This window comes from Psammomys obesus, unplaced genomic scaffold (genome assembly GCF_907164565.1).
Source record: "Psammomys obesus unplaced genomic scaffold, mPsaObe1.curated_primary_1811, whole genome shotgun sequence".
NCBI classification, from domain to species: domain Eukaryota; kingdom Metazoa; phylum Chordata; class Mammalia; order Rodentia; family Muridae; genus Psammomys; species Psammomys obesus.
In genome coordinates, this window is record NW_026592710.1 from 5,920,703 (window position 1) to 5,934,088 (window position 13,386).

Below are 13,386 nucleotides of genomic sequence, written 5' to 3' on the forward strand. Positions count from 1 at the left end.
CAGGCTCCAACCTGATCCCACTTTTTGGCATATCTCTGGCCCATCAATAACAAACCATGGACAAATGTCCGACACAAAAACCAAGAACTTAATTAAGTCCTTTTTCTTAACTCTAATTCCTCTCTCCCTGAGCGCAACTGTTGGCCCATTTTTATGGGATGGAGAAAGACTTACCCAACGTATCTTTTTCCTGTGAGTGGCAGGAACGTACGTCTTTACAAGTCGAGAGCGGCCAATCTTACTCTCAGTTCGTCGAGGTGTTTTCTGAGCGATCCGGATCCATCCATGCAATCCTCCATCTGGCAGTGGTCCGTGCTTCGGCCCCACGTTGGGCGCCACTTGTACCTGCCTGCGGGACTAGTAATTCGTGGGGTCTCCAAAGAGGACCAGGCCTGAAAGAAAAACGGGCGAGAGAGAAGAACGGACTCAAGCAAATGTGCACTTGTCAAGAGTCAAATTTTATTGAACCGGAGCAGGCTTTTAAGGCCAACCTTAGATAGGGGCGGGGCGAGGGAGGAGCACAGTGTAGAACACTCAGGGAGGGGTAGGTTGGAAAGTCCTACTCTAGAGTTTATGAACTCAGGGAGGGGCAAGGTGGAAGTTACAAAATCTTCTTGGCCTGGGGCTTGGAACACTTTGCAGTTATCTCGGGAAGTCATGGTACAGTTAGCACATTTCTGCAACTGTCAAGTAGGATGTTGGTCAACCAGGTGCAGTAGGGTGGGGGGAATGAGAAAAGGTCAGAAGTTTCTCAGGGCTTGTCTCCAACAGTATGGCCCTGTGTCCAAGGTCCTTGGCTGGAGTAGAGGAGACTGCTCCTAGGCCAGTACTGTGGCTCTTGCGCTCGCGCTTGGCACCGCTGCACAGTGCCGCCACCTCACGCAGCTGCACGCCTACCTTCTGCAGCTGCGGGATCCCCAGAGGCCACCCTTCCTACCCCGAAGTGTGACCTGCCTAAAGAAGAGAGCACCAGGCTCCTGGGCCAAAGGGTGGGGAGAAGCCTGCCCCTCATCTCTCCTCCATCTGTACTTTGTGCTTTGTCTTTCTGTCCCCCTGGTTAACTCTGGCTTCTCTCCTTTCTCTGGCACATGCAGTTAGTGCCGGAAGTGCTGGGCCGGGTGATAGGGTCTCAGAGGGGTATGAGGCCCGGGCTAGGTCCGGGTGAGAAGCTCCAGTATGGAGGCCACAGGCAGACTGTGGGAGGCGGGCGAGGAGTGAGGGGCAGGAGGCCAGTCAGGACTCGACAGGCATCTCTATCAGGAGGTGTGTGGTCTCTGCCCTCCAGGATCCACAGCAGAGAACAGGTTCAGCCCCTTCCCATGACTTTGCACGGGTATCAGGAAGTCTCTGGAATCCTTTCAGGTGTCTGTTGTCCAAGGGGAGTGTTGCTAGACCTTGTTTTGCTTCATCTGCAGAGCTGAGCTGCAGATCTGGCACTGAGAGCATGGATCTGGTGGGAGGCATGGCGGCCACTCCTGAGCCAAACAGCCGCAGCGTCTACACCCCTTTCTGCTGTCTGGACTTGGTCTGTTCCTGCCAAGCCGGGAGACAGGCTCTCACTCCTTCTCCCTGGGGTTTGTCCCTTTGCTCACCACGGGCCGGGGAAGATCCCCACATGTGTGGCGTCAGCTGTGATCCTCTGTCCTCCACAGTCTGCCTCTCCCCTGCCCATCTCCTTCATGTACTGCACACCCTCTGTGGATTCTTTGCAAGGTCTCCGTGGAGACAGGGGCCCAGGCAGACTACAGTGAAGGTGCCCTTGAAGGTTACAGAATGGAAGCCAGAGGAACAGGCAGAAAGCTGGGTGGATGCCTGGGCAGCTGGACCTGCCGAGGCCAGCCTGCAGCAGTGAGAGCACGGGCCTGAGCAGCAGCTATCCGGGTGGGCAGGGATGGCTCAAGGCTGCTGTGGCAGGTAGATCTGACTGCTTCTGCACTTCCAGCAACGCACTCTCCCACTAGTGGGAGGACAGGCAGCAGGCGCCTTCCCTGTCTCCAGGGCCTACACCTTGTAGGAGATAGGGGCTGTTTTGTCCACAATCTGAGCTTGCTTTCTTTTAAAAACTGTTTTGTTTCCTTTTGTTTTGTTTGAGACAGTGTCTCACAGTGTAGCCTAGGCTGGCCTGCATCTTACAACATAGTTCAGGCTGGCCTTGAACTCATAGAAATCCTCCTGCCTCAGCCTCCCAAGTACTGTGATTATAGACAGGAGCTACCACTTCCTTCTTCTAGTGTCTGTTTTGTTGCAGCTGGCCAGCAGGACTATGCTCTACTGGGATTTGGGTCTTTCTCGTCTAGGCACAGGCCCAGAGCAGCCAAGAATGGGAAATTGTGCTACCTGAAGCCTGTAGGACCCTCAAGCCCTGTAGGAGGGCCACTGTCATGGCCACGTTGGCCTTAGAATGAGCACCCCTGAGTGCTGGGAGGGCAAGTCTTGTTTGCGTCCTAGGGAGAGACCTACAGAAGCTCCAGGCACAGTCCTCCTCTCCCACCTACTTGACAGGAGCCAAGCTCTGCCCAGGTGTCAACATCTGGGTGCTGGTGCTTGGACGAGTGCCACTCTTGTTGGCCTCAGTGTGGGCTGAATGTTTTCAAGGCTGAACTCTGAGCCCCCCAGTCTGAATTTTAAGCAAAAAGACTAAGGTCCCAAATCATTCCCTGTCTATTGTTCCCCTACCCCACCAGTGCTCTCCTCCTACCTAGAGGTAGATGCTGGGGGAAACTGAACTATACCCTGCATTCTGGGAGGGGAGGGGCTGTTATCAGGCCTGCTTTGTGGCAGCTGTGGGGAAGGGCCTTTTGAACTGCAAGGTCAATGGCCCTTTCTCTCCCACCCCCATCCAGCTTCCTCCACAGCTTCTGCTGCAGCCCTTGGCTTTGGCTCATGGCGCTTGCTGCAGAGGCTGCTGCAGAGGCTGGGGGCGCACTGGGGGAGGGAGGAAGAAGCCATCCTCAGGCAAGCAGCGACCCTGCAGTGTCTGACCCGAGTTCTCCCCACCCTGGGTCGTCAGTGGGGTCCCCTGGCACAGCAGCATGGGCTATGAAAGTGACCTTGGCTGGGTCTCCTGCTGCAGTGAAGCAGTAACTCCAAATGGCTGTGCAGACAGAGGAATCGGGTCCTTAATGAGAGGTTCAGTAGTCTGTTCTGGGGTTTGAATCCAGCCTCTGGGTGATCAGAACCTAAACTTGTAGCCATTGTATTCCCCATCCTCTCAGTGCCCAGGCCCCCAGGAAGGCTTCCTTCACTGCCTCGTACTCACAGAACTCTCTCTACCAACCCAGTTTCCCTCTGCACAGAAACCTTTGTTTGGAGGGTGGGGGAGAGGGGGACACACCACTCCCTGGGGAGTGTTTCTGGAGACTGCAGAAAGGAGCATAGTGCATGTTCACCCCTGAGAGCTAGAGTGACTGCCCAGTGCCTCTCACCAAGGGACCCAAACGGTTTCAGGTGGCACCAGCTGTCCTGCCTTCCGTCCACCCATGTGACATAAGGTGCTGGGCACTTGCTCAGCAGAGCAGTGTCCCTTCCAGACCATCTGCTGTGCTGTCTGCAGGCTGAGCTGGAGTGGCTACAGAGAGGGAGGGGGAAAGAGAGGAGAGAGACCCAGCCAGCAGTCAGTGTCTCTCCTCAGCTCTCACCTTTCTTATTTGGTGATCCCAGCCAGAGACAGTAGGAAAGGCAGCTGGCTTTTAGTTGTTTTTTCCTCTTTGTTTTGCTAAACTATTCTGAGAACCCAGCTCTCCCACAGCACAGAAGCATGGGGGACAGTCGCTGGCTCAAGATGTGACCCCCGATTCAGCAGTTCAGCATCTGTAGTGTGAGCAGCCGCAGTAGCGTTCTCTGGGTGATTTTCTGCGTTAAATTAGATAACATCCATGGTGTGCTTGATGAATAGAGATGTTCTCTGAGTTCAGAAGGAGAGGGATGATCTTAAAATGTCTGTTTCAACCGATGTTGGCTTAGCATGCGGCAGCCTCTAATCGGTCTATGATACTCTTCATCCTTCCCTAGTCAACCTCCATCTACATCTCCATACATTGACAATCTGCATGATATATTTTTAACAGCTCTGTACTTTTGTTCAGTTCTATTTATATCACAGAATGTGCAGTATAAATTCTATAACAAGGCACTTTGGCTGTTTTTTTTGTTTTTGTTTTTTTTTTTTGCTATTTTAAGTAGTACTTTCTGATTTTTTTAGATCAAATTCACATTCTATAAATTTATCATTTAAAGTTCATGACTCAGCATGCTTTAGTATTTTTTTAAATATTGTGTAGCTACTCTTTGCGTCCAGAACACTTAACGATCATGAACATTTTTCCCCTGTAGTGTATTTCTACAGTGGAGTCACTGGGCCTCAGATGCTGAGCAGTTTCCAGCTGCCTTCCATAGTTAGACAAGCAGGATGGTGGGGCAAGGCCATGGGCCACCCTGAACCCCACAGGAGCCAAATTCAAGGGGTCTTTCTTCTAGTTGGCCAAACTGCTTGCACTTCCTCTTTCTAATACTGTGGGTTTTAGTTTGCAACCTTTGACCTAAAGGAGAAAAAAGTCAGTTGGCAACAGCTGGCAGTTCCTGGACGAAGTCCCCACACTGAGTACCATTGGAGTGCCAGCTCCTGGCTGCCCACCCTACCGCCCAGCTGCTGAGCCCTGTGCAGAGCCTCTTTCTCTTACACATGTGGCCCAGGCCACAGCCCTGGTCCTTCATAGCTGACCAGGTTGGGAGCAGAACCCATAAATCCATGGGCTGTGCTAAACACAGGCACACCCCTGGAGCTTGGAAAGAAGGAATAAAGGAAGCTCTCCTCTACTCTGCAGGTAGCAACCCCCAGGTGCACAATTTCTCCAGAACCAAGAAGCAGGTGGATAAAAATAGGGAAAGGGCCACTCGGGGATTTAGGAAGTTAATGAATAGTAAGCAGAAAGCGGCTTTTAAGGACTCTGGTGCTCTCTCTCCACCAAAATTTCATCTGCGCTTTCAGCTGTAACTGCCTTCTCTTTGCTTAAATTTGCTCTAATTCATTGATTTTCTATCAGGTATGGGTTTTCATGTTTGAGCATCTCTGAAGCTGGGTTTGCCGTCAGGTGCCCGGTTGAGCCAGCAGCCAGCTTCTTCCTGAGGCTATAGTTAGTTGGGTTTGAATCTCAGCTCGGTGTAATGGAGTCCATTGTCCTTCATTGTGCCACCAGTGATCTTTTAGGGACTCCGGGTGTCATGTCAGCGTTCTCAAGAGTCAGCAGATTTTAAATGGATACCGTCATGGTGTCCCTGTACTTTTCTCATGAAATGCCAACTACTTTTTCAAAGAATTGTTTGTTTTTGTCTTGTGTGTATGAGTGTCTTGTTTGAACGTATGTCTGTGTTCCACATGAGTGCTTGGTGTCCATGGGAGTAAGAAGAGAGCGTCTGGTCCCCTGGAACTGGAGTGAGCCACCATGTGGGTGCTGGGAACTGAACCCTGGCCCTCTGCAAGAGCAACAAATCCTGAGCCATCTCTTGCTCAGATTCAGAAAGACAGAATCTTACTATGTAGCCTTGGCTGTCCTGAAACTCACTCTGTAGACCAGGCTGGCCTCAAACCTATAGGGATCTGCCAGCTTTTGCCTTCCAGATTCTGGGATTAAAGACGTGCACCACTATGCCTGGGTCTGTTTTTATCTGTAGTTGTGTGTGTGTGTGTGTGTGCATGTGAGTACAGTATCTGTGGAGTCCAGAGGGCTTCAGATCCTCTGGAGCTTGGTGTTACAGGGAGTTAGTTGAGTGTGCTCGGAACTGAACTTGGCTCTTCTAGAAGAATGGCAAGATCTCCATCTCCTCCATCTCTCTAGCTCCCCCAACCGCCTTTTAAAATTTCATTCTGTCCAAGTAGTCTCCGTGACTGTGCAGCAGGGCCGGCTCTGAAGACTCAGGGTGTCTGCTCAGAGCAGATGCGCTCAGCCTCACAAACCTCAGCTGGAACCGCCTCCCATTTATCTGTTTAGATTCAGTATTAACTAGATTCCAGGTAAAACAGTGCTTAGAAAATACATGCAAGGTGAATATAACTATGTAATAAGAAACACAAACAGTTTTTAATTTAAATTTGTATTTTTTTCCTTCCTGGGAATGAGCCCAGAGCCTCAAGCATGATAAATAAACATTCTACCACTGCAGCACCAACCTCTTTCCGTTCTTCGGAAAACCCTTAGTGCGCTCATTTATTTGTCATTTGTGCGCATGGCGTGCTCATGTATGTACATGCGTGTTCTCAGGGGGAGTCAGGTGTCTTCCTCAGTCATTCTCCACATTATTTGTCCTGAGTTAGGGTCTCCGTGTAGCCAGCCAGATATTACTGGGGCCCCTTCTGCGTCCTAGGTGCTGCAGGCACAGGCGGGCATACCCCCCCAGCTTCTCACACGGGTGTTGGCGTCTGAACTCAGGCCCTCTTGTGCGCATGACAAGTGCATGCTGACTGGGCCATCCCCCGCCTCAGCCAGCGCTCGGTTCTCTTTACTGCTGTCACGGGGGTGTCCATAGGTCTCAGGGAGGGGCCACACTCTGGACGGAACTTTCTGTTTGCCTGTTTATTTTTTGTGGTGCTGAGGTTGGGGCCCAGGATCTCATGCGTGCTAGGCAAGGGTGTGCCGCCCAGCTCCACCCAGCCAGCCGCCTTCTCGCCTCTTCCGTCTGCCTCCCTTTGCCAGAAGAGGGTGTCAGATCCCCTGGAGCTAGAGTTACAGGCAATTGTGAGCTGACTGATGTAGGTGTCAGGACCCGAACTCTGATTCTCTGTGAGAGCAGCAAGTGCTGTTAACTACTGATGCATCTCATTGGCCCCATATAAGTTCCTACTTGATCAGAGCAACGCTGTCTCCTTGTGATGTTATGTGCCAGGATGTGTGTGCATTCATTCCTTCTGCTGTCTACTGAATGGCAGTGGCAGTGCCCCATACAACAGTTCTGTGCCCACCACGGGCCTCAGGTGCAGACATGAAAAGGTCAGCATCAAGTGGGCAGGAGAGCGCAGGCCTGCAGTGCAGGCGGCCAGAGCTCCTGGGTGCTCAGAGTAGACAGGGATTAGCTGCACGGCAGCACCCATGGCAGAGCATTTGGTAAGTGATGGCTCTTTGTGGCATGCTGTCAGGTTTGCTGTGTGACTGAGGAGGTGACTGGACAGGGTGTTTGTAGCCTGTGACGAGGGCAGGCACATCTGAGTGCTGTGCTGTGATGCTTGTGTCTGTGTTGAAGTCAGAGGTCCTCAGGGCTCACACGACCCAGTCCTGGCCCCGGTCACATGCCTCGGTGTAGAACAGGGGTAAGCAGGTGCTGGCTATGGGGGCCTTCGTGGTACAAGAATGACATATGTCAGGTGCTAGTGTTATGCAGGTCACAGGCAGCAAGCTTTGGGCTTGGTGTCCCAGGCACGACCCCTTACCTTCACACGCCCACTTACCAGCCAGCCAGCTCCACCTGGATGTTTTCAACACATGTACCAAATGCATGGTTTCCTTTCGGCCATTTGTTCCCTGCCTGTCCTCTCACCTCTGAGTGTTTCCACTGGCTGTCCTGTTGCATAGGCCCACTTTGAGGATCTGCCCTTGCTCCCTCTTTTTGCTCACACTGTCCTCTTCTGCTGGCAAATCTAGTCAACTCCAGGCTGAAAAGACTAGCCCCTTGCCCGCTGCTCTGGCGGGAGCCTGGCCATCTCTTCCTGCCTCCACAGCCTCACCACACAGCCATCCAGTGCCCTGCTCTCAGTGTGGTGTGGGCCTGCCCCTCTGTGGCCTCCATGGCCTTCCTTCAAGCCCAGAGCACTGTGCCTCTAGCTCGTTCCACAGGACCTCGGCTCCCCGTCAGCCTCGTCTAAATCATTCCTTGGTTCTCTCTGCCCAGTCCCAGCAGGCTCAGTCTCTCCTCCCTCAGGGCTGTGCAATTGAGGGCCCTTCGTCTGAAATGAAGTCTCAGAGGAGCCTTCCATGGCCTCTGACACAACTCACAGTTTTATTTCATTTTTCTCCTTCCGCCTTCCTCTCCTTCCTGTGTTTCATTGGACCTTGGCTGAGTGTACTCTTGCACTGGGTCATGGGTGGTGTTTTTAGCTGTTTAGCAGCAGGATATACAAACCAGTCAACTAAGTAGCCCGAATTAGGAAGTGGCTGTCAGAGCCAGCGCCTGGTCCTCTCCAGACTGGCCTACTTTCCTCTCGCCCTGACCAGGTTGCTGCTCCTGCTGGCTAGTGCTCAGGGAGGGAGGGCAGGGCCAGGAAGCTGGCCCCAAACCACGGATGTTTCTGCCTAGCCCTGAGACTAGAATCTTCCCGAGCAGGTCCTGAATACGCCCCATGGGATAATCCCTTCCCTTAGAGTAGTTCTTGATGAAGGGAGGTTGCCCCGACTGTCCCTTTCCTGTCTCATGCTGAGTGCTGTGGCACATGTTGTCATGGGTTCTCTGGATGGAGGAATGAAGATGCCTGGACAAATGATGGGGTGGCACCTTACTGCCTCAGGGACCCTCTGACAGCCGCCCTGTTGCTCAGGTCGCGCCAGTTTCTACGAGGAGTACGGCGTCATCCGTGACACCCTGCAGAACCACCTGACGGAGATCCTAACGCTGGTGGCCATGGAGCTGCCCCACAACGCCAGCAGCTCGGCCGCTGTGCTGCAGCAGAAGCTGCAGGTCTTCCAGGCCCTGCGGGGGCTGCAGAAGAGCAGCTCCGTCCTGGGCCAGTACCAGGCCTATAGCGGGCAGGTGCGCCAGGAGCTGCAGAAGCCAGACAGCTTCCAGAGCCTGACGCCGACCTTCGCAGGTAGGCCCAGAGCGGCATCGGCTGGCTGGGCCGCTGCAGCCAGACACTGCTCTTGTACCCAGGGCCCTTTAAAGTGCGGTAGCTGAGACTCCAGGGAGTCTTCAGGGAGCACCCAGTGCATGCTGATCACCACCCCTTAGGCCTCCTGCCAGTTGAAAGCTGCAGGTCACCGGGCCGGAGAGATGGCTCAGCAGTTAGGAGCATTGGCTGCTCTTCCGGAGGACTCAAGTTCAATTCCCAGCACCCGCATGGCAGCTTACAACTGTCTGACTCCAGTTTCAGGGGCTCTGACACCCTCCATCAGACATACATGCAGTCAAAACACCAGTGTACATCAAATAAAAATTAAATTAAATTAAAAAGCAATAGGTCACCTGCTTCACCCTCAGTTCAGTCCCAGAAAAATCTCCTGAGGGCTTGCCTGAGGGGCTCAGATAGGCGCTGCCTTCCATAACCGGGGACAGACCTCTGTCCAGCCACAGCCAAGGAAAGTTACCGTGGACAGATGCCATATGGGCCAGCATTTAGCTGCCAGTGCTACCTGGAAAGTTCCAGAACCCTCTGGGGAGAGAGGTTGGCTCTTGGCAGTTAGAGACCATGGCCATGAGACAGCCCCTGCATCTGGAGCCCGTTGGATGTGCCAGGCAGTGTGTGTACCTCACCTCAGCCCTCACATGCCCTCGGCAACTGCAGCTATTGTGTTCGCAGGCGAGGACACAGAGGCAAGGCGAAAGGCAGGCTTGAATCCGTGTGCAGAATGTCAGTGCCCGCTTCTGTGACTGCGGCACGCACACATGCACACATTACCCTCTCTCCACGGCCTCTCACCTGCTCCCCACCCACCTAGCCTGCACTCAGGCGTGACCTTGTTTTGGTATCCTGGGGGCTCCACACAAAGAGCTGCCCGTCCTCAGCACACTGCCCTTACCCACCAAGACCCAACATGCCTCCCGCCCCCTTTGCCTCACCAGAGAGCCTTCCATGGCAGGCATAAGCCTAGTTAGATCGAGTCTGTCAGAGGGACCTCAGGGTGTTCGTGTTTGGCTGTAGAATTAGCCCCTCAGGCTGTCTCCACCCCTGCCTGAGAAGAAGAGGCAGCGGAAGGCTGAAGGCGCCGCACGACAGGGGCCTGGCAGGGGCACTGAGGCAGGGTGGACTGCGTGGCCAGCTCTCAGGCTGTGATGTCACTGTCTGTTCTTTCCCTGCCTCAGGTGTCCTTGTCCACATCGACAACCCACGCTGGGAGGGTGTACCATTCATCCTGATGTCCGGCAAGGCCTTGGATGAGAGAGTGGGCTACATTCGGGTCTTGTTTAAGAATCGGGCCTACTGCACCCAGAGCGAGGGCCACCGGGTGTCCGCGCAGAGCCGGTGCCTGCCCCAGCAGATTGTCTTCTACATTGGACATGGCGAGCTGGGCCACCCTGCCATCCTGGTCAGCAGGAACCTGTTCAAGCCTTCCCTGCCCTCTCAGAGCTGGAAGGAGGTGCAGGACCATCCCGGGCTCCGCCTCTTTGGTCGTCCTCTGTCTGATTACTACGCCTATAGACCCGTGCGGGAGCAAGACGCCTACTCCACCCTCCTGTCTCACATCTTCCACTGCCAGAAGGAGTCCTTCATCACCACAGAGAACCTGCTGGCCTCCTGGGTCTTCTGGACCCCCCTCCTGGACAGCCTGGCTCTCGAAGTCCCACGCGTCTACCCAGGCGGGGCAGAGAACGGCTGCCTGCTGGACTTCGAGTTCAGTGGTGGCCAGTTGTCCTTCTCCCAGCAGCAGCCGGAGGTGCTGATACCGGGGCTAGCGTCAGCCCCAAAGCCCAGCGACTTCCAGGTCCTCAGGGCCCAGTACAGACAGAGCCCGCTGATCACTGCCTGGCCGGAGGAGCTGATCTCTAAGCTGGCCAGTGACATCGAGGCCACTGCGGTGCAGGCGGTACGACGCTTTGGCAAGTTCCACCTGGCCCTGTCAGGCGGCTCGAGCCCCATAGCCCTCTTCCAGCAGCTGGCCACAGGGCATTACAGCTTCCCCTGGGCCCACACACACCTCTGGCTGGTTGATGAGCGCTGTGTCCCTCTCTCAGATCCAGAGTCCAACTTCCAGGGCCTCCAGGCTCACCTGCTGCAGCACATCAGGGTACCCTACTACAACATCCACCCCATGCCCGTGCACCTGCGCCAGCGCCTTTGTGCTGAGGAGGACCAGGGTGCCCAGACCTATGCCAGCGAAATCTCCGCCCTGGTGGCCAACAGCAGCTTTGACCTGGTTCTCCTGGGCATGGGCACCGATGGGCACACGGCTTCCCTGTTCCCACAGTCACCCACCGGCCTGGATGGCGACGAGCTGGTGGTGCTGACGGAGAGCCCCTTAAGGCCGCACCAGCGCATGAGCCTCAGCCTGCCCCTCATCAACCGAGCCAAGAAAGTAGCTGTCCTGGTCATGGGGAGGACAAAACGGGAGATCACCATGCTGGTCAGCCGTGTGGGCCACGAGCCCAAGAAGTGGCCCATCTCAGGGGTGCTGCCTCTCTCTGGACAGCTGGTTTGGTACATGGATTATGAGGCCTTTCTGGGATGACAGGAGCATCCTGAGCTTAGTCACCCTCAGGCTTTCTGTCACCTACCCAGTTGTGTCCCAGCTGTCTGGAGCCTTGTGCCAGAGTCCAGGCCCCAGAGAAGGGAGGACAAAACTCTGCCCCAGCATCATGGTTCTGTGTAATTATGGTGCCTAGGCATGGAAACAGAACTCAGACTCAGACCTCTGCTCTGAAGGTGCCTCAAAGCCCAGACAGGAGAGGAGCTAAGGCCCCTCACAGTATCACACCAGTGTCTACAACACACAATAAGACAGGAGGAACGCTCCATGCTAAAGAACCAAGGTGGTGTGCCAAGACTGGTGGGTGATCTTTGAACTGGCTTCTGTGGGAAGGGGGTGAAGAGTTAGTTGGTTAAAGAGAAGGCTGCAGAGACTCCTGGGGATTGTGGTGCCCAGGCGCCAGGCAGGAAGAGCAGAACCGGTGCTGAGACCGCACTGGGCGGCCTGCCTGCTCTGGCAGCCCTTCGTCCCTCTGTACCTGCTCTGGGTTGGACATCTGCTGTCCTCTGCATTCCCCGTTACCCCTAGCCTCTCCCTCGACACAGACACAGACACTGCCATGTTAAAAAAAGATTCCCCCCAAATCTAAAGACCAGGGCTCCCTTTTTTCCCACTGAGAACTGTTCTGGTGTCACTGGGCCACTAGCTCTGCTCTTGGGTGACTGCAGCTCACAGCCTCTTTCTAGGCCTCTGTGGCCAGTTCCCAGCACCGGGGCAGACTGCAGCTCGCTCTCCTCACACTACCTCTTGGAGCTTCAAGCCTCGTGGCTGATTTCCTCTGCCAGTATCTCCAACCTCATGCCACTAACCTAGTACCCCTGGGAACACTATAGGCAGCTCCTAACTTCAGCCTCTTCGAGGGCCTCAGAATTTAAATTTTTATTTTAAAAGAAAGCCAACAGCAGAAAGCAAGCTTTTCGGGGCATGTACGGTTTCATTTCCGCTTCCTGTTAAGTCATGTGAACAAGGAAGGGTGCAAAAGGGTTAGGATGACCCCTGCCTCATGGTCACATACTTTGTCAGTAACACAGTCTCTATGGCTTTCAGAATTTTCCCAGAGAGGGCCTTTTATCTGGTGAGGAGCATCAGAAAATCTGTTTCTCTGCTTTCCATTGATTGTACTTTCTCCCAGGCAGTTCATGAGAAAGAATTCTTCCTTTCAGTAGAGATGTGTGCACAGAGGATAGCCTGAGCTGGAGTTCTGTATGAAAAGCACTCTTGTTGAAATTCTGCTTACTCTGGCCTCCCGCAACCCCGACTGACAGAACACCTCTATTCCAAGAGAGCTACACTTGGCATGATGAAAGCCCTGGGGTCCTTCCCTGGCCAGCTTTGCTCAAGGTCGGTCGCAGGTAGTTGCCGGTGAAGTTCCAGCTTTGGCCATGTGGGGGAGCCCACATGCCACCACTCACATTCCACACTGCAGGCAGGCTTAGTGCCAAACGTCATTTCTTTGTGTCTCATGCAGTCTGCCTCTCTGGCTTCTTAGCCCCAGTGCCTTCTCATCTGTTCTTTAAGGACTCAGCCCTCAGCAGTTGCAACATCGGAGATGAAGGGGCCTTGCATGCTGTAGGGGAGAGGGTGAACAGGCTTTGTGTCAGTGTTGTGAATAAGAGTGAGTCAGCGCCCAGTGTGAGCTTAGAATGTTCTGTTCTTACCCAGAAGAGTGACTCGCCTCTATCTGTGGGGAGTGTGCACAGGGGAGGCCAGTGGGGAAATACCAAAGATTTCCTTTCCGGAAGCAGGCACTAATAAAAGACAAAGGAAATGTTGGCGGGAGACATTGTCTTTCTGCATGCACCCGTGTGCCCTTTTTCCTTCTGCCCCTGGGGTTGCTCATATTCAGGACCACCAAGGCTGCCACTGCTCAGACCTCCTGGACCATCATCCACGGCCAGCAGTGTGCTCTACCACACCAGCCAGTCACATACGTGTATAAATGTGTCTTCAGTCTCAGGGAAGGAGTTTGCAGTCTTAAGACCTGGGATACCCTGTTTTTTAT

The 13,386-nt window shown here is 54.1% G+C and overlaps 1 protein-coding gene across 6 annotated transcripts in view; it reads left to right on the forward strand.

Annotated features, from left to right (window-relative positions):
• Positions 1–13,156, forward strand: part of H6pd (hexose-6-phosphate dehydrogenase/glucose 1-dehydrogenase) — a 33,343-nt gene extending 20,187 nt beyond the window's left edge. For all 6 annotated transcript variants that reach the window (XM_055615375.1, XM_055615377.1, XM_055615374.1 and 3 more), the window contains 2 exons: positions 8,522–8,791; positions 10,003–13,156. In XM_055615375.1, the coding sequence (XP_055471350.1) occupies positions 8,522–8,791; positions 10,003–11,366 (1,634 nt within the window). In that variant the 3' untranslated portion in view covers positions 11,367–13,156. The remainder of the gene's footprint in view (positions 1–8,521; positions 8,792–10,002) is intronic.
• Positions 13,157–13,386: the final 230 nt, after the last annotated feature.